The sequence below is a fragment of the Hylobates moloch genome, unplaced genomic scaffold (genome assembly GCF_009828535.3).
Source record: "Hylobates moloch isolate HMO894 unplaced genomic scaffold, HMol_V3 SCAFFOLD_17, whole genome shotgun sequence".
Lineage (NCBI taxonomy): Eukaryota > Metazoa > Chordata > Mammalia > Primates > Hylobatidae > Hylobates > Hylobates moloch.
The window spans coordinates 67,895,491-67,917,065 of NW_026652292.1; the positions used below are offsets into that span (position 1 = coordinate 67,895,491).

General features: G+C 35.7%; 2 protein-coding genes across 9 annotated transcripts in view; one reads left to right on the forward strand and one right to left on the reverse strand.

Annotated features, from left to right (window-relative positions):
• The window catches only part of LCORL (ligand dependent nuclear receptor corepressor like), a 186,430-nt gene extending 169,172 nt beyond the window's left edge, over positions 1-17,258 (forward strand). For 3 of the 6 annotated variants that reach the window (XM_058430325.1, XM_032135505.1, XM_032135507.1), the window contains one exon: positions 12,573-17,258. In XM_058430325.1, the coding sequence (XP_058286308.1) occupies positions 12,573-12,586 (14 nt within the window). In that variant the 3' untranslated portion in view covers positions 12,587-17,258. The remainder of the gene's footprint in view (positions 1-12,572) is intronic. The other 3 variants (XM_058430326.1, XM_058430327.1, XM_058430328.1) reach the window with 1 other exon arrangement.
• The window catches only part of NCAPG (non-SMC condensin I complex subunit G), a 32,746-nt gene continuing 26,127 nt past the window's right edge, over positions 14,957-21,575 (reverse strand). For all 3 annotated transcript variants that reach the window (XM_032135501.2, XM_058430332.1, XM_032135500.2), the window contains 7 exons: positions 21,285-21,466; positions 20,810-20,984; positions 18,765-18,926; positions 18,389-18,527; positions 17,761-17,847; positions 16,081-16,150; positions 14,957-15,163 (listed from right to left, as the gene is read on the reverse strand). In XM_032135501.2, coding sequence (XP_031991392.1) covers positions 15,040-15,163; positions 16,081-16,150; positions 17,761-17,847; positions 18,389-18,527; positions 18,765-18,926; positions 20,810-20,984; positions 21,285-21,466 — 939 coding nt within the window. In that variant the 3' untranslated portion in view covers positions 14,957-15,039. The remainder of the gene's footprint in view (positions 15,164-16,080; positions 16,151-17,760; positions 17,848-18,388; positions 18,528-18,764; positions 18,927-20,809; positions 20,985-21,284; positions 21,467-21,575) is intronic.

The window sequence follows — 21,575 nt, forward strand, 5'->3', positions numbered from 1 at the left end:
GTCTCTATCAACAGTGTGAAAATGGACTAATACAGTAGCCTCTTAGTATAGTTCGAAGTCAGGTAATGTGATGCCTCCAGCTTTGTTCTTTTTATTTAGGATTGCCTTGGCTATTCACGTTCTTTGTTGGTTCCATATGAATGTCGTTGGCAGTCTGATAGGAATAGCATTGAATCTCTAAAATTCTTTTGGCAATATGGCCCAATATTGATTTTTCTTATCCCAATATTGATTTTTCTTATCCCAATATTGATTTTTCTTACCCATAATCATGGAACGTTTTCCCATTTGTTTGTGTCATCTCTGATTTCTTTGAACAGTGTTTTGTAATTCTCCTTGTAGAGATCTTTCACCTCTCTAGTTAGCCATACCTAAGAATGAAGAATAAATTCCTACAAATTTTATTTTTTTGTGGCTATTGTAAATGGGATTGCTTTCTTGATTTGATTCTCAGCTTGGACGGTTGTTGGTGTATAGAAATGCTACTGATTTTTGTACATTTATTTTGTATCCTGAAACTTTACTGAAGTTGTTACAACCATACATTTGCATTTCTTCTCCAAGTCTTTGTGCTTTTACTTCTGTAAATGTTATAAACCTCACAGTACATTGTTCCTATTTTTTCTTTACACAGTTATCATTCAGAGATTTTTAAAATAGGAAAATAAGTATTTTCCCCATGAACTCTTCATTCTTGTGTACAGATCCAGATGTCTATCCGATATCTTTCCTTCTACCTGAATGAACTCCTTTAGCATTTCTTGTAGTGCAGGTCTGCTGTGATTCACTCTGCCTTTGTATGTCTATGAAAGTCTGTATATCACTTTTTTTTTTTTTTTTGAGACGGAGTCTCGCTCGGTCGCCCAGGCTGGAGTGCAGTGGCGCAATCTCGGCTCACTGCAAGCTCCGCCTCCCGGGTTCACGCCATTCTCCTGCCTCAGCCTCTCCGAGTAGCTGGGACTACAGGCGCCCGCCACCACGCCCGGCTAATTTTTTTTTTTTGTATTTTTAGTAGAGACGGGGTTTCACCCTGGTCTCGATCTCCTGACCTCGTGATCCGCCCGCCTCGGCCTCCCAAAGTGCTGGGATTACAAGCGATATCACATTTTTTAAAATATCTTTTTCTTGAATATGGATATCAGATTTGACCATATTTTTCTCTTAGTACTGATGCTCCTCAACTTATGATGGGGCTACTTCCTGATAAACCCTTGTAAGTTGAAAATACTGTAAGTCAAAAGTTCATTTAATACACTTAACCTATCTAACATCGTAGCCTAGCCTCACCTACCCAAAGTGTCCTCAGAACATTTACATTAGCCTACAGCTAGGCAAAACCATTAAACACAAAGCCTATTTTACAATAAAATGTTGACTATCTCATGTAACTTACAGAATACTGACATTGAAAAACAGAATGGTTGTATGGGTACTCAAAGCATGGTTTCTGCTAAATGCCTGTCACTTTTGCAACACTATGAAGTTGAAAAATTCTAAGTTAAATCATCCTAAGCCAGAGACTGTACTTTACAGATATTGTTCTACTTGCTTCTTGCTTGTATTGTTTCAGAAGATGGGTATGGCATTCTTATATTTGCTCCTCTGTATGTTCTTTTTTCCACCAGATGCTTTTAAGATTTTCTCTTTAACACTGGTTATCAACAGTTTGATTATGAAAGGGCTTGGCATGGTTGCCTTTATGTTTTCTCTGCTTGGAGTTTGTTGAACTCCTTGAATATGTCAGTTTATATTTTTAATCACATTTAGACATTTTTTAGCCGTTATTATTATAATTTTTTTTTGAGACGGAGTTTCACTCTTGTTGCCTAGGCTGGAGGGCAATGGCACGATCTTGGCTCACTGCAACCTCCGCCTCCCTGGTTCAAGCAATTCTCCTGCCTCAGCCTCCGAAGTAGCTGGGATTACAGGCATGCGCCACCATGCCTGGCTAATTTTGTATTTTTTTTTTTTTTCTACTAAAAACAGGGTTTCTCCACGTCAGGCTGGTCTCGAACTCCTGACCTCAGGTGATCCGCCTGCCTCGGCCTCCCAAAGCGCTGGGATTACAGGCGTAAGCCACTGTGCCTGGCTAATTTCTTTAAATATATTTCTGTCCCTCTCCACTCTCCTCTCCTGGAATATAAATCACATGCATTTATCCCACAGGTCACTGATACTCGATTCACTTTAGTTTTTTTTTTCTCTCTCCTTATTTTAATTCTGCATATTACTATTCCTGTGTTTTTAAGTTCACTAATCATTTCTTTGGCATTGTTTAATCTGCTATTAATACCATCTAGGATATTTTTTATTTCATAAATGGTATGTCAACTCTGGAAGTTCAAATTCAGTATTCTTTATATCTACCATATTTGTCCATGTCGTGCCCATGCTTTCTTCAACTTCTTGAACTTATGAAGTGTATTTAAAATATCTCCATTAACATCCTCATGTACCAATTTCACAATCTGTGTTATTTATCTGTTTCTTTAATGATTTTTCCCCTCATTATGGATCATATTTTTTTTTGCATGCATGCATGGTAATTTTCAGTGGGATGCCAGACATTGTGAATCTTATATTATTGTGAGCTGGAATTTTTGCAATGTTAAATGTTCTTGGGCTCTGTTCTGGGACACTGTTAACTTATTGAGAAATATTTTGATTCTTTCATGTCTTAAGCATTGTTGGGCAGAGCCAGAACACCCTTTAATCTCAGAGAGTAGTTTACAACCAGGGATGATTTTGCCTCATAGAGGATATTTGGTCATACAGAGACATTTGTACTGTTATATTTAGAAGGTGCTATTGGCATCTAGTGGATAAAGTCTAGGGATGCTACTAAAAATTCTACAATGTCTAGCACAGCCCCCCACAACAAAGAATTATCTGGTCCCAAATGTTAGTGAAGCTGATGTTAAGAAGCCCTGCTGTAGGGCTAAGTTGACCTCACTATAGAGGCAATCCAATACCCACCTGAGGACTTTACCAAAGGCTCCATGTGTCAGAAGGTCAATTATATCCAGTTGTATATAGCCTCCAGAAAATTATTACCTGGTCCTTTTCATTGATTCTTTTCACAGACTTGGGAAATACTTATCCACTGATGAGTGTTTATTTATCTTTAACCCAAGAAAAATCCTCTGCAGATCTGTCTTCTTCTCTCTCCTTTCTCCCCCCACCCCCATGTCTCTCCTATACTCTAACCCACAGATTCTGGTCACCTGGGACTTCGTGAACTCCAGTCACTGTCTCTCCAACTCAGGAATATTTCCAAGCTCTGTTGGGGTTCTCTCCCTATCATGCAGCCTGAAAACTCTCCAGGCAGTAAGCCACGTATCTGGTCTCTGCTACCCTCTTACTTCATCATGGCCAGAAGCAGAAATCATATTTTTTCTTTCAGCAAATATCTGTCCAGTTTCTATGTGCCAAGTACTGCAGATAAAATGCTGAACAAGACCAACAAGGATCTCTATTCTCACCAGTCTGTATTTTAGTAAGAGAGAAAAACAATCATAGAAAACAAAGCAGTGATAAATTGTGTTAACGAAACTGGATGATAGAAAGGAGTTTCTAGGGGGAGCTACTTTAGGTTGAGTTGTCAGGGAAATCCTTTCTGAATAAGTAATGCATAAGCTGTGAATGGAGTTGAGACATCTAGGGTATCACTGATGACTGAAACTGTGAATAGGGATGAGGACCCCCCAAAGAGACTGTGTGGAATAAAGGAGAAAAGAAAGACTAGGACTCATCCTTGAGAAATTCCAACTTTTATTATCCACGTAAAGTAGGATGACTTGGGATGGAAGAGGCAAAAGGAAAGTGTTTTGTCTTAAATGCCAAAAGAAATTAGTTTCATGAAAGAGGGTACTTTAGTCTCCTTGGGCTACCACAACAAAATAACATAGATTGCATGGCTTAAACCACAGAAAATTATTTTCTCAAAGTTTCGGAGGCTGGAAAGTCAAAGATCAAGGTCCAGCAGGTTTGGTTTGCAAGCTGATAGATAGCTTGCAGATAGCCACCTTCTTGCTGTGTCCTCACATGGCAGAGAGGACCCTCTGGTATCCCTTCCTCCTCTTACAGGAACACCAGCGTCATCAGATTAGAGCTTCACTCTTATGACCTTAATTACCTCCTAAAGGTCCTATCCCCAAATACAGTCACCTTCAGGGTTAGAGCTTCGACATACGAATTTAAGAGAAACACAAGTCCATAGCAGAAGAATGGTCAACAATATTGAATGCTGCCAAGGGGGCAAAAACTAAAATTCATTGGAATTATCAATGTGAGTGTCATTCATGGCTTTAGTAAGTGCTATTTTAATGGAGTAAAAGCACTGGAAGCCATACTGCAATCACTTAAGGAATGAGGAGCTAAGGAAATCGTGATAGCAAGTATAGGATAACTACTTAAAGTAATCTAGTTATAAAACTGTTATCTTGAGGAAAATGAAACATTGAGTAGTCTTGTTTATTTTTTAAAGAATGAGAGAACTTGTACTTTTTTAAGCATCATGGTGAGGATCCAATTGAGAAGAGGTGGTTTACTTATTGCCACAATAGTGCTATATTACAAACTACCCCAAAATTTATTAGCTTAAATAAATAAGCATTTTTTATTTCATTCATGAGTCTGTGGTTGACAGATAGGCTAGGATGTTCTGATCTTTGCTGGGATCCCTCATATGTCCTGGTGTTAGCTGACTGTCAGGTGGGACACCTATCTCTGCTCCATGTGTCCCTCACACTAACTCAGCAGGTTTGCCCAAGCAATTTTTCTCAAGCTTCAGCTTCCATCATATTTGCTAAGATCCTGTTGGCCAGAGCAAATCACGTGGGTAAGGCAGAATGGGAAGACACTGCAAAATTATAGGGCAAAGAAAGTAAATTTAAGGATGAGTAAAGAGTTGGGACTATTAATGCCATCAATTTGATATTGATAGTATATCAAAAAAAGGATTATGATCATTGATAAGTTCTTGAGAAGGCAGATAGATGCAAACAGGGTTTCAGAACGTTATAAACCATGTCAGTTTCTGCAGTCTTTTACAGTTGGTTGGCAGTGTTTTAGATCAACAACTTGTTGTTTTTAATTTCATGTTACTAAAGTTTCCTATTTTTATTCTTTTTATAAATGTAGCTGAATCATATATACTTATTGGGTATTTGAATACCTTATTATAGAAATTCAGGGAGTCTTTTTTTGTTCCTACATGGCCAAGGGTCATTTCTAAATTGCGTAACAGTGCAAACAGTGTTCATTAATTTCTGAAGACTGTTGGTTCTCTGCCCTTAATCTGACTATAATTTCCTTCATTTCCATTCAATTAAAAATTCAGGTGGCTCTCGCATTTCTCAGGAGAAAACCATTTTTTTTATTCTAAATGTTTTCTTCTGAATTATTGACTGCCATAGTTTGCTCTAATGGTCATAACACTTACTAGTTATTAAGCACACACTATGCACCAGAGTGCCAATCTTTGTGTCACCTTTATATTCAAAACAAAGTTAATATAAATAATTTTCCTAAAATTGGCTGTATCAAATTGCAAATCTAGGATTATAACCCAAGACTGTTGGTCTTCAGAGTCTGGTTCTTAACCGTCATGTTCTTCTACTCCAAATACTCACAGTAATCACAAGCAAGTAGAGAAAAAGTCTATAAAATCTTCTACTTAATCTACCAAAGCCTTTAAATTCATCAGTATCCTACTAAAGGAAAATTTTGAGAAAAACTAAGTTTTTTTTTTTTTTTTAAAAAGCAATTGCCATCTAAACTTAGTGTTTACCAACCAAAAGAAAGGATTTATTCAAATTTTAGACCTCATGGTCACCCTTACAAACTGTGTTTACCTGGCTAGATATTTTGATCTCCCTTAAGCCCAGGGACTCAAAATTAAACGATTGTATTATCTGTCTACACAAATTTAATCATTATATCTGTTTATGAGAATTACAGGAATAACCTAATATGGTACAGTGCAGAAACAAATCGTACACATATTTGCCATATTTTATGCTCAGTGAAAACACGGGTATCTTTGATTGTCCTATGTTTTGTTAATAGTACTAACATTAACTCACATTTATTGTGTCCTTATTATGTGTCCAGTCAAAATGCCAGGCATTTTATGTGCATTCTATTCTCTATGCCAAGTGCTTTACATAAATTCATTTAACAATCTCATTACCCATAAAAGGTAGTGACTTTCATTATCTTCATTGAAGCTTAGAAAGATTAAGAAATGTGCATTTAGCTGGCCAGTGATTGGACTCAGGATCAGAACTCGAGCTCTACAAATCTGCCTTCTGCCACAGCTTACCAACATCTTTATCCCTAAAGACCGTTATCAAATGTTTCTTCCCCTTGTCTCCCCGCTCTGCTAGGATTAATCTTTCCCATCTCTGTAATCCCTTAGTCCTTAGTTACTCCTTTATATTTATTGCATGCTGCTGTTTTATTCTGGTAATTTATGAATACTTTCTCACTCTGCCTCACCAAGCTGCAAAACCCTTAAAGATAGATACCATCACTTTTTTAAATACTCCTAATATGTTAAGTAAGTACTACTTGAGGGTTAGAAGAAAGGATAAGTGACCTTCATGAAGGTTCTCTCATCTAGGTTCGTGCACTTAACAAACCTATCGTGATATTTGGATAGATTTGTGGAGACATCAATCTATAGGACAGAGCTGAGCCATAATAGCTAGTCAGTAAATTTTTACTCTAGTAACATTTAGAAGACACCATTCCAGAAGAAAGTAAGCCGTCATCCAGAATTTGGAGTTGAATAGATGAGTTCAGATTTGATGGTGTCAAGTACATTAACTATTCCAAGTCCAAATCCTGTACCAGAGCCCAGTTTATCTGTGATACAGCTGACTTCTCCCTTTGAAAAGATGAACTTGTGTTCCCTGAAACTCGACCTAAAGAATACTCTGTTAGCTCTCAAAAACGTGTCAGTCTATGCCCTAACATTATTCTCCTCTTTCAGGAATTGAAGGATATGAGTAGCTGCTACTTACTTAGTTAATGCCATGAGGAAACTTCATGCATTAAATATTTAACTCTCCTGGATAGGGTTACAACTATAGCCTTAGGCATATCTTTCTGTTTGAAACCTATAAACCATACACTTGTCCACTAATCTCACATGTTAAGCATTCTGAAGAATAGAAAAATGGGTATTAACATGGAGAATCATGACAGAATTAGAACCATCCAAGAGTTAGTATACAGTACGAGGTAATAGATCATAGACCCTGGAGACTTCCATTTACTAGTTATGTGGCTTGGGTAAGTCATTTTACTTCTGTAAGCTTCAGTGAATGGTAGGACTGAATGTGGTATTGTTTAAAACAAAAACAAAAAACCACGCTTTTAGCACACTGCCTGGTACGTAGCTACTGTTCTGTAAGTGATATTTTCAGACCTGTCTTGGTTGCACCAAAATTTGTTTCCTGCAAGAGTCGGCTAGGTAACATTCAAGTTTATTGTCCCTATGACAGAAATGAACATTGCATACCTCCAGTAATGCAAGTTTAAATTATGAGAGCTAGATACAATTTTACTTTTGTGAAGATTAGACTTATCAATAATCATTAATTTAAATCACAATTCTTTGGATTTCTATGACTCCCAAAAGATTTCCATCTTTCACACTTTGCAAATGCACATACTCTATAAATTTCCATTCAGATGGTGGAAATGGACTCTATCTTTGGGTCCATGGGATTACTGAAGTATCGAAAATAGGCTTAGATGCCTACGTAACCATTTCAGATTCCTCTTGCCCTTGTTCAACCCTCACCTCCATTAGTTTCCTAGTTTGATAGGGAAGAGGCCTTACTTATGATAAGCACTTCTCCTCCCACTTCCTTCTCTTTTCACCAAAACATGTGGCAAAACTAAGCCTTTGTATTTGTATAGAGCTCCTTATGGTTTTTAAAGCATGCTAATTGGCTGTCATTAAATTGTCACAACAACTCTATAAGATAAGCAGTGAAAGTGCCTTTTTTTTTTTTCTTATGAAGAAAATGAGGCAGGAGGTTAAGGTTACTTGTCCAGGGTCATTATTATTGTGATTATTGTCAGAAATTGAGCCCAGGTCTTTACATTTTTTTCCCCAACTCTACTCTCAAGAGTACCACTGTATACATACTATTGCTGAGCTTTCATTAGAATCCAGGATATAGATATATAAAGTCACTTTCTCAGATGACTTAACTGCTGCTGCTTTCAGCTTTCTAATCATTTTATGAAAGAGAAGCCATGACATGAGTGATAAATCTGATGACATAGAATTTAGAATGGATTCCTGGAAAATCACCATAAGCAAATATAAACTAATGAACTGGATAGAGTGGGAGGAGAGTGGGATCACAAATCACTATAGAACAAAGGATAAATTTTCATAACTACAAGAAAAAGATTATACTAATTGGCAAAGAACACATAAAAAGGGAACACAAATGGCTTCTAAAACATTAAAATATGCTTAACCTTATTCATAAGAGAAATGCAAATTAAAACAATGGTATGCCACTTTTTAACATCAGATTTTCAAAGATCTATAAGTTTTATTTTACATTATTGGTTAGAGTAAGAGGAATGAAAGACCTTTTCACACATTGTTGGTCAAAGTGTAAAATGCTACAGTCTCTGAAGGGCACTTTGATCATATCAAAAATGTAAAAGCACCCTTTGACCCAGCTTTTCTCCTCCTCAACTCTATAGATATACTTGAACACATGCAAGAATATTCAATGCATCATTGCTATTTTATGCAATAGATTAAAACAGCCAAAAATTGTCAATTGAGGACTGATAAAATCAATTATGATTTATCCATAAAGTAGAATTCTATTTAGCTGTTAAAAGAATTGAGTATTCATTGTACAAATATGAAACAGTATCCAAAATATATACTTTAAAGCAAGATACAGAACAGTATATAGAATTGTAGAATTGTGTACAAGGAGAGAGTTGAAACACAGATACCTACATATTTCAGTGTGAGGGGACTATCTGAAGAATAGACAATAAAATGGTAACAATAGTTGCCCCAGAAGAGGGGCTTGGAGCACTGATAGACTTCTTTGCATTATATGACATTTTTCACTGATTTTTTTTTTTTTTTTTTTTTTGAGACAAGGTCTCACTCTGTTGCCCAGGCTGGAGTACAATGGCACAATCTCAGCGCACTGCAGCCTCAACCTCCCAGGCTCAAGCAATCCTCCCACCTCAGCTTCCCAAGTAGCTGGGACCAATATTTGTATTGTTTGTAGAGATGGGGTTTTGCCATGTTGCCCAGGCTGGTCTCCAACTCCTGGGCTCAACCAATCCACCCACCTCAGCTTCCCATAGTGCTGAGATTACACCCTGATAGATGTTTTTAATTTTGCAAATGTATTATCTATTTTAAAAATGCAAAAGACAAAAAAACTGTGTAAAAATGGCATCAAAAGTTGAGAACATTAATTTTTCACTTCGTACAAATGTGTATGATTATACGGCAAATTCCTGACGTTAAACCTAACTAGTCAAAATTTTAATTTCCAAATATAAAGGAGTATTTTTTGAAAATCCTCTATATTGCTTACTCTTTGAAAGCACTGACTGTGTCTTCCTCATCTTTATATCACAAAAGCACTTTCTAATGGGTATTCAATAAATGTCATTGACTCTGGTGTTGAAAATGGAATTGAAGAGTCTTGATTAAGTACTAATCAGAGAACCAGGTTCTTATGTTAGTCCACATACATCTGGTTTTAGAAGACCCGAAAAAGGGGCAGTTTATTTTCCTATTCTCTTAAAAAAATAAAATCTGGCCAAGTGTTATGGCTCACGCCTGTAATGCCAGTGTTTTGAGAGGCTGAGGCAGGAGGATTGCTTGAGGCCAGGAATTTGAGACTAGCCTGGGAAACACAGCAAGACCCTGTCTCTTCAAAAAAATTTAAAAATTATTTGGGTGTGGTGGCACACACTTGTAGTCTCAGCTACTCAGAAGGCTGAGGCAGAAGGATTGCTTGAGCACAGGAGTTGGAGGCTGCAGTGAGCCATGATGGTGCCACTGCACTCTAACCTGGGCCACAGAGCAAGACTCTGTCTCAAAAAACAAACATCTAGAAAGGTACTTTCTAGCTGTAATGTTCTAATGCCTCTGGTTCCAGCACTTCCTAAGATAGCTGTATTCTAAGAATTCTGTAGAGCAGTACTGCCCAAACTTTGCATATCCACTGTTTTTTAAGTATATATGAATTAAATGTCAAGCTGTGTATTAGTAAATTTAGGTTTTTTTCAAAACTGACATTTTCTTCCCATACATAAGTATAGTTTTGTGCACCTGTAGGATCTGTGTACCCAAATTTATAGTATACCATTCTAGAAAAGTTACTTAAGAAAACCGCCTTATGTTTTTGAAAAGGAAAATCATGTAGTTATTAAAGTATTCTTCTCTGGTGAAAACACCTTAGTCAAATAGCAAACAAAACAAAATTTGTTTTTATTTATGACCATGATTATTTGTTCTATGCCTTCATTTTCTTTTTTGGAGTTTAATACTTACTATACTTGCCTACCAACCTATCTTGATTAATATAATTGTGTTTTTATAGCTTGCCTTAGAGTTTCTCAAAAAGGTGTACATCAAACTTTTGCTTTGAAAATACAAGCAATACAAATATGAAGACTAGTAGTCTTTGGAGGAAGGAAATGGCTTTATCTGAGTTTTACTAACTTGAAAAACAAAAATGAGGTCCCTGAGGACATTTTAATAATAATAACGTAAATTATTTCAAAATTCAGTTATGATTTCTAATATGTATGAAAATACTGTATTTTGGATCTCTTTGTCACATATACTTTAAATATATTATTTTTTAATTACATCCGTTTTAGCTTTTCAAAAAAGTGGTTTACTACTTTTGATGCGTACTAAGCTACCTGGTAGTTTGTCATTTTGTCTAGTATCTATTTATACAAATTGAAACTGTATTCTGTAGGACTGGGACTGTTTGGGGAGAATGCAGTTAGATATGTTAGTGGTGGTAAAAGGATATAACAGATTTGGCTTATTGAATGGCGTATGAGTTGGTTGGTTGAGGTTGCAAGGACAGATCTGGAGTCTGGACGCTCCCATTTCCCAACTCTACCAAGTCACTTAAATATGAGACCCTGAACCTCATTGCTAATAAGACTTTTGAGCTACAGTTGGAGAAAGCTTAGGAGTGATGTAGTTCAAATGAACTAACCATAGTTAAATGTCAAGTGAATTAGAGAGCTGTTGAATAGTTTATAAACATAAGGATTCACATCTGAATATGTGGACTATAATATTTAAAACTAGGGACGGCATATTCATTACACAAAGAGTGGACTAGCTCCCCTTTTGACTGTCACATTTCTGTGATTCTTAGTAGCACTCTGCTCCAGATGTTTCACAACAGGCTTTTTATAAATGTTTATTGAATTTTTGAGTAATTACTGTGTATTTAGCATTGTGCTTATCTTCACAGAGAAAAGAATGTTAGCATCCTTTCCTTCTGATCTAGAGGAGGTTATCAGACTATTAGACATGAAACAATAGTGGAGAACCCCAAATAGTTCACAATCCAATGCAATGTTTTACTGAGAGCAAGTGGAGATGTGAGATTGGATTAGGCATGGGTAAAGGTTTGGTTAAGCAGAGTGGTGAGCAAGGTTCCCTATGTGGGAACAACATTTAGGAACAGATAGGACTGTGCTCATGAACTTGTAGAATAAGACACCAGTCCAGAACAGAGGGTGTGTATTAAAGAATAATGTTGAAGAGATCTGACCAACCTAATATAAATCCAAATAAGCCAACTTTCCCATCAATGTAAAAAATTCTTTGAAATTTTTTTCAACAGAAAAAACAACCAGAATAAGTATCCTGTGGATGCCGCATGCTCCTCTGATGAGCTGGCCATAAGTTTAATTCCTGATGATTTTCCAGCCTCATCAGAGAGCTAGTAGACAAGCATAAGGAAAAGAGAAAGGGCTGTATTCCAGTTCCAGGCAGGTGACTATATGACCTCAGGCATATTTGTACTTAACTCTCAGAGTCTTGATTTTATTGTTTACTATGAGGATAAGCATACCAACCTTACTTGGCTTTTGCAAAATTCAGAGACAATACATGTGAAGGTGGCTAGAACATAATAGGCATTCAACACATGTTGATCCCTTTTTTTCCTCAAAGTGGCTCTCATCCTGATCCACAAAAGAGCAAGTTAAGTTAAAAGGGTTGAATCCTGCCAGGTTCACAAGGTTAAATAATTTCTGATGTATACTGATGTAATCCATATATGCAATGTTACTTTTTCAGTCATATGTGACTTCTCAAGTTACACAGGTTACATGGCATTATTCATTGTATTTAGTTCAATAAGTAGGCAGGAGAGAAAACTTGTATTTTCAGGATAAATGCTTTATGTACGCTAAAGTTTGGAGGTCCAAACACTAGTACAACTAAATGTTCTTTTACAAGGTTGAAAATTACTTTGAAATTAAAGTAAAACTAAAATGCCTTACACTTTTTCTTCCAGCATGCTACAAATGAAAACTGATGAGAAACTGAATGTGTCTGATGAGAATACAGCAAGTTGCCCTTTGAGCCCCATTAAGATGTGCCTTAATCGTCCCATTGAATGGAATCTGAATTTGACAACAGCATCCCTAACGAGCTGTACAGTTCATAACCAAAATCTCAAAAGTGAAGAGAAATAGATTGCAGTTCTTCTTGCACTATCTTTATTTTGTATGTCAGTATTCCTTCTGAACAATAAGCATTTATCAATTGATCTTGAAGTATTTCTAGTCCTGTGATTTGTCTTTATATTAAATCATTAGCATTAATCATTTTGATTATATTCTTTATATGTTTTTCACATGTTTTACATCAGATCATTGTGGAATTTTGTAAACGGATTTTGATGTTTCTCTTTTTAATGGTATTATGTGAATTTTTTATGCCCTAAGTTTAAATACGTAATTGTCCCTAGTTTTATTTCTGTGCACAAAGTTTTAATATATAACACATTGTGATTTATAAAGCTAGTATTGTAAAGATTTGTGATGATGACCTGACCCATGAGCAGTTGTAAAACAGGTGGATACCAACTACCTCGAAGCAAATTGGTGGAAGAAAAGGCAAAGGTATCTCTTAGAAGTAAATCTCCTTCAACATTATATATGTACAGAAGAAAAAAGTTGATCATAGCTTTTTGTCAAGTAGCATGTTTCCATTCACAGGACAATGTGAGCTGATCAGTTCTTTCTCTGTATTTTAAATCTGTAAGTCTGTGGGCTTTAAGAGCAATGGCACAATTGCATGTTTACTGTTCAGCAAATCTGTGCCTCTTGGTAGAGAAGAATACTGTGTGGTTTCTGTAAGTTACCAGTTTTGAATGAAAAATGGTAAATGGATTTACATCTGTTTCATTGTACCTTAGCCTTTTATTTTAAAGTTAAAGGGATGACTTTTAAAAGCAGGACATTCCCTACCTTTAACTCCAATAGTACAAAGCACAGTTTCAGCAATGGCTACATGACTGTGTTTAAAAACTGAATACTCAGAATACTAAAGGTTTGGTGCTTAAATTTATTTTTCCCATGCCAGAGAAAGCAAGCTTTGGTATGGTAAACCACATGAGAACATGGCTCCTTTCTTTTTGGATAGCCTGGCCATGTGTGAATGGGATTTTAGTTTCTTATGTTTCTAAGACTTTTCCTTACAGCACACTTAATGTACCTTTTCAGTCCTTCTCCCAACCCTCTGCAAATTATCCTTAAAACAACAACACATAAGGAATTTGAAGCACAGGAGAACACAGTGCCAACAAACAGAATGAAGAACAATCGTCTATTTTTAACTGACTGTCTATCATTACCATTTTTCCTTTTGCTTAATAACTATCTTGCTTTGTAACTTTGACTCCTTTTATAAGAAGTTCTATGAGGCACATATGTATAGCAATTTGGTTCTAAAAACCAGTGATCTTTCTTACTTTAGCTCCATCTTAAAATTTCACCTTAAGTAAATGGCCTCTAGTAAATAAGCCTGAAAAAGCACAATTATTAAAACAGATACATGTTAGGACATTTCTGAATAATAAAGAGAAAAGGTGTTTTGTTGGGTATTGCAGAAAATAGGACCAATTTTATATAGTACAAGTTTCATAAGTCAGGCCAAGTGTCAATTTCAAGACAAGAAATGAAATTGACAGTGAATAGTGCTCATAAATTGGTAGCGTATATAAAGAGAAGTTCCTGTCACATTATTTTCCCACTAGAATTATTATCCACAGTAAATAAAATATTATTTTGTTTTGCCAAAAATATAGAGAGCAGCTTCATGGTTAATAATACATTTATGTTGACACCTCCCTAACCCAGGAAACATTCACAAACCAGGACTCCCATTATGCAAATACTTTAGGAAGAGCGATTTCCCAGGCAGATAATATCACCAAAAATGTTTTCACTGTAGGAATCACAAAATAAGTAAGTTTGTCAAAATAACTGTTGAACGTTATACTGGTCTTCCTCACTGGTGATAAGCTCCTTTCTAGCCAGTTTGTGGTACTTCCTTCATTTTCCTTTGAAATGTTACTTGTTAAATATGTCCTCAGGCGGTTTCATCTTTGTTGATTCTGCCCATCTAAGTCATAAGCTTCTCAAATGCAAGCTACTAACTAGTTACACTTGTAAGTTTTCCATAATAACATGATTTTAAACATAAAGAGTTCATAAGAATCCTTGGAGAGACTATTTAAAAACGAGATTCCTAGGCCCACCTCAGATTCTGATACATCTGTGTGACTGATGTAGATTTTTTCTGGACTATAATAACTAATGCTGTCCTAATGCTTTAATACAGGCCAAAGTAACGTGGAAGCGCACAGCAGAAAATCTTCAGAAAGACATCAGGTTTGTTCTGATTTTGACAAGAGTAACTTTATTAAAGCAAATAACTGGACATAATCTTAAAGGATTCCACCTCCATCGTCTTTCCTAACTTAGATCTTCATTGAGAAATTGTGCAAGGTTAAGTTTACTTTTTTCTAGTGCTGCGGTTTTGGCTCGTCTTGGTAGTCTCATCTTCATTTCTGATTCTGGTTCTGGAACTTCATGATCACTAAATAGATGTTGAAAATACACGAATTTAGATACAAGCTTTAAAACCAGTTTATTTATAAATAAAACTTTTTTGTTTCTGACTCACATTCTATCATTGTTTAATTGATAGCCTGATTCCATTGACTTAGCTCAAAACTAAAATCTCAAGCAATACCAAAAAAACACTGACTTGGCTATCCAGCAAAGTGAATCAGGGAAAACCTAGCTAATGATTTTATATGCTATAACGGAACCTGGTGTTATACAGGAAAAAAGCCACAAACTTGTAATGAAGCTTGTAATTAAACGAGGACCATAACTGTCCAAAAGAGATTTCTTTGAAACTCAAGAAGTGACAAAAAAATTAAGTTCTCTTGATTTAAGCAATAAATTCCAAAAACACAGTAAAAAACAAGTCCCCCCCCCAAAAAAGACAAATTTAATCAACAGTGTAAAACTATACTGCAAATACACACAATACAATTTTGCAAATGAATACAAGACAGCTACCAACTTTCAGCTCTAACAGTGGCTTAATTGACAGAAGCCAAAAATAAACACTCTACCACACAATATACCCAAATTATAGACAGAATTATTCTATCATTATCTAAGTGTAGAGAACCCAAATATTATCAAAATCAAGAGTTTGCTAGCTGAAGATCAAAGGAGTCACATCATGTAATTAGAAATTAAAACAACATATTAAAGATAGCACTAAAGACCATGCCAACTAATAGGCAAAAGCAAACACGCCGCAAGAAGTCAAATGCTCTTGATAATGGAATTTTAGACTATAGACCCAAGACAGCTATTTATAGTTTTCACTATCTTGTTACATATTTTCTCTCATTCACAAGAAAATTAGTTTTTTTCTACTTCTAGAAATAAAAAGTGAAGATAGGCCTCTATATATTCTAGACACGCATGACATACCTTTCAGAGTCGGCCTCAGCAGTCTGACGCCTCCTGTTCGTCCTAGCTGAAACTGTCACTTTTCTCTGTCCTTGAAGACAGTATAATTCATTATCAGAATTTATTATCAGTTGCTTTTTGTTTTTAATCTAGTTTCTAGGCTAACTAAATCCTTTGTTTTCAACACAGCAATCCTTTCAACACATGTATCTCCTACTTGTTCTAGCCATCTTGGTACCAGTTATCACTACCACAGAAAAAGGAACCCAAGCAAGATTAAAACTTAATTTATTTTGTAAGCACTAATAATGAATAAGGGAAAATAAGGAAATTTCAAGCAAGTTAAAAGAAGGCAAATTTTAGTTCAATGTATTTGAGGGCAGTATATGAAAAATGTGTTATAACGAAGTACCTCTATTATTGCTATAGCACAAAGTCTGTGGAGAGGCTCATGGAAATTAGGGTTAGAAAGGTAGGTTAGGTGCATAAACCGGTGCTAAAGAAACAACTTTTTTTTTTTTTTCTTGGAAGGTGATAAAACACATAATCAGTAAGGTAATAATGGCTTCTTGTAAAATAACATATACATGACCAATTCAAATGTGTTCTAAAATATATTTCAATGTAAAAACTAGAACCTTTATATACTGGGGATTATAAGATTCTACTTACTAGAAATTTACAAGGTTAAGGAGTAAGACAAAGTTTGGCTTGTGATGCTTCTCCTTTATAAGAAATAAAACAGTATGAATACATGAAGTTTGGTCTATTAAAAAGGATGGTGTTCTCATGGTGTGATATACCACAAAAAAAATCTGATCAAAACCAAACTCTTCAATGTTGACAGTCTGTTTGAAAATTATATACTCTACTTCATTCATGTTACACTTTTCTACTCCTTACCTGCTTCTACTAATGCATTTATCCCCAAGAAAACATCCAACAATATGGGACTAATTTGGAACAATATCCAGCAATTGGTATTTAAATAATTTACTGGTTACAAAACAATATAGAAAAAATTAAATCTGCATCGAAAAGGGCCTTAAAAAATAGATTTCTAAAATTAAAATCATGGTTGGCTCATGGGTGGGATTATTAGTGTTCCTTATAGTAGTTTGCCTGGATGTACTTTCTGATTCTTCTGTAATAAGCATGCATTGCTTTTGTAATGAGGAAATAATAAAACAATAAAAAGATCTTGAATTTCAGATTTTTTTCCAAGTGATCCCCTAATAGTCAGCATTTACTTTACCAGCAGATCCCCTATTGTTGGATAGCCCTTGGGAAATAAGTTGGGAAAATATGAAATAAGATGGGAATAGAAGGAAAACAAAGCCCAGAAAAATACTACAGGGATTTTTAAAAAATGCTTAGTTATATGAAGGATAGAACACAAATAACTAATATCATCATTTAACCAAATCTTAATTTAACCCAAATTGTCTTTTGTAATATGATCTTTTGCAGCATACTTCTTTCAATCAAAAGCACCTAGAGCAACACTGATTTTATAATCTATAGACACAAGGCAAAAACTGACATCCACTGAAAGAATCAAAAAGAAAGGATACCAAAGACATTTAAAAAAAATCTTTATCCCTAAGGAAACAAAGATAAGAAAACTTGCAAAACAAGTATTTTTCATTGGAAGATAAAATTTAAAACTTTTATCATAAAGAGGGTCAATCCATACACTACCTCTGTTAGTCTTTAGCTGAGTAGATTTTGATGCTTGGGTTGCTTTTACACCCGTGAGTGGAGTCATATATACTTCTTTATTCTTTTCTATTAAAGGGAATAATACAAAAATATAAATAAGATAACCTCATGAAATATTTCAAATTGTCTTTTTTTTTTCACATCTGAGTGACGGACCCCGAGCCGTTTAGTTTTTTTTTTTATAGAGACGGGTTTCACCTCTGATCCGCCCGCCTCGGCCTCCCAAAGGGCTGGGATTACAAGCGTGAGCCACCGCGCCCGGCCTTAAATTGTCTTTTTAAGTCCAGTTTTTATAAAACTGAAATGACAAAGTCCTTCTAGCAGCTAGTGAAAAGTTATAAATCACCCTTTTGAAAATTTGAATACTGGTAAAGAAGCAAAACTCTTAAAAAGATGGTCATATGTTGAGAAATCCATGCCAAAAAACACTTGAAAAGTAGAATAAACATTTATCAGTAATGCTCTTTCTCAAGAGGATTAATTAGAAAAAAATTTTCATTCATTTCTGATGTCCAAACAAACATGTTAGAGTAGAAAAAAATATGTTCCAGTAAAGATGAAAAAAAAAACCAGAATCTTATAAATATTCTGGTCAGTATGTCATTACCATCTTCATTTTGAAAAGTAGTTGTAGTCAAGCTGGCATCCTGTGCTGCTTCAGCTTGGTCACCAAATTCTTTATCTCCTTTTTCTAACTGAATCTTGATTTTCTCCAAAGCTCTCAGACATGTCCTATCTTTTACTTGCTATAAAAGAAAACATTATTAACATTTTGTAAACACCGCATTCCCTAATCTTCTTTGAAAATAGTACCTCATACATATCAAGTTGTTTAAAAACACTAAATTATATGAAATTTATGAAGAAAATACTTCAAATAAGTCACAATATGCTAACATATGTATAATCTAATACAACCATGTAAATTCTACATGTATAAATATAAACACAAACTAATTCAGAGTAATGAGAAACTGCTTTACCTCCAGAATCTCATTCAATAGAACCAGAAGATCTTTTGCAAGATGGCTACTGAGTTCTAAAGAACTCAAGGCTTTTGTATAGACTCGAATTTCCGGCGAGCACGGACTTGTTAAGATCTCATTGCAAATTTTCATAGCCAAATTGTCATGTACTGTTAAGGCCTAAAAAATTAAGAGAAAATTCTCTGTAAATTGATAATGATGACGATTATTATATAGTCTTACACATCTAACAAATATTTCCAACTAATTTTCTTGCCATAATCCCAAATATAAAATGTCTAAAACCAAATTTAACATCCCCCCCTACCCTCAAAATAAGCTCCCCTTCTTGACTTCTTGTAGTGGATGTTGTGATATAGGGCCAGTTCCACTCCCTTTAGGGAAGAAGCACTCATCCCCCAGTTGCTGCATGTTTTGGAGGGTAAAAGTTCCCAGCTGCAGTACTGATCCAGGCTGACGATGGTGGACTTTGGTGGACTTTGTCCAAGATCATACCTCTTCTCCCAGAGATTTGTCCAAATCCAGTGACTGGCCAGTGCACAGGTACAATGTCTCAGCTTGTCTCCATTCTGGACAACTCAAAGGAACATCCCAGTTCTGGAACTCCCTACGGGATTGGCTGGGGCCTTTGCTTGCATAGCAGTAGTTGAACTTAGTGCTATGCCCCAATCTACTTTTCCCTTACTCTTCTCCAAGATGCTGATTATGAGAGTACTCCCCAATTAAACTATGTAAACAGCTCCTTCAAAGTCTGCTGTTACACATACACATAGAGTTTTCCCGGACTCCTCCATCTCCCTTGCCTCTCGAGCTCTTTCTTTTAGATTCTTGTACCCATAATTCTTTATTAGGTCAATTTCTATTCTTTCTACTTTCTACTGTTACTTTCTAGTACTTTTTCTACAAGCAAATTATACAGATTTTCAGCTGCTTTCTTTATTAATATTCTTTTCTTTCCGCTCACCAATTCATCTCATATTACCATCACTGACCACCTAATTAATCTTTCTAATAAGTGGTTTTCATGACATTAACCCTTTCATCATAAGCCCTGCATAACTACCCATTGCAAATAAGGCCAATTCCAAATTCCCCACATTGCCCTTTAAAGCAATCTATAATCTACCCCCAATGTTCGGCCCTAACAGTCCTATTCAGGATCCTTAGCCAAAGTCATCTTTCTACAGTTCCCCAACATTTGCATAACCATCTACATATATCACCTTTACTAAAACATCCTTCCTCTACCCAAACCACTCCCCAAATGCCAACAAGGCCTAACTGAATTTTGGTCAATGAGTTTTAAAACTAATCCTGTACTCATCATTCCTACCACATGACTCTTGCCCTTATCTCAAGTCATGAAGTGCTTAATAGCTCTATTACTGACCCTTACCTAATTTTGCCTAATATCCTTTGTAATCTTATCTTTCCAATAATATACAACATATGAATTGAACAGAGTAGCTTATCACTAAATATCAAATAAAAGAGAATAATACTTTGAACTTAATGTGTTAGCATCTGAAATCACTAATACATTAAATTTCAAAAATGGTAACGAGTTTGACCAAGTGCCATTAAAGGATTAAAACAACCCAGCTTAAGTTCAGTCTGTGAGTCAGTGTGCAATTGATTTATCTTCTTTGAATTAAAAGCCAAAAAAGCTTGAGGTGAGTTCTAGTCTTTGAATTCTCCTTCCTTGTGCCAGAAGCATAGCAGGTAAGCCAACATTTGAAGACTGTGAGTCCAAGATAATGTAGGTTATTACTTCAGATTAACAGTCAGTACTAGGTGGGCATGGTGTGGGTGGTGAATTTTTAGTAATTTCTTTTCAGTAGCAAAAATGTTAGCATTGATTAATTCTGTTTTCATATGATTTCTCCACGTTTCCCAAGGTCTTGTTTTTTTCGTGCTTTGTGGTATATGCTTGAGACAGAAGTCTAAAGACCAAAATGCAGTTCCTCAGTATTTCAAGGGATCTTTGAGAGAGATTATTTTACCAAAACAGTGATCTGCATGCAGTTACCACAGTCACTCACCTGATAATCTTGGGAAGTCTTGGCCTGAGGATTTAATCCACTTGGTCTTGTCAAATCTACAAGTAACTCAGCAACATTTGTGATATCAATTTCCGCTAAAGGAGAAGATGCAGGGGCATTGGCCAGTGTTTGCAGGGTTGGAAGAAAAGCTTCTTCAAAGCATTCCTGATTAGTCCTATTAAGAAACAAATTCAAAGTATGTTGGCAGAACATTATTTGATGAGAGAAAAAGCATGACTCTAAAAACTATTATGTATGAAATACTATGTATGAAATTCACTCATTAAGTGCATTTTCATCTAGGAAAGAGCCAAAAATTCAGATAGATAAAATCTGTATCGTTCTTGTCATTTCATCATTTATCTACTAAAGATAGAAAAAGTATCAACAACAAAATATCATTATAGATATAATTCATGGGGGACCTGAATTTGATGTCAAGTCAGATTTTTCATTTATCAGTACGACTCAATACCTGCTTGCATAAGCAAATACGGGGAAGAACACGCCTAGGCAATGTCGAAGTCGAACATCCTCTTCAGTCACAGGATTGTACCATAACAAAATAAGACGAGAAAGAATCCTGCTGCTGACCAAAAGCCCAGAGAACATCAGCTTGGCTAGTCCTTCCGCAGCTCCAGTCCTAAGTTCAGATACCTAACAAAGATGACATTCATTAGAAGAAATTTATTTGTATCTCCTTTTTAAGCCTCTCAATGTAGCCTGTCCTACAGTATTTTTACACAAACTGTCCAAAAACCATTCG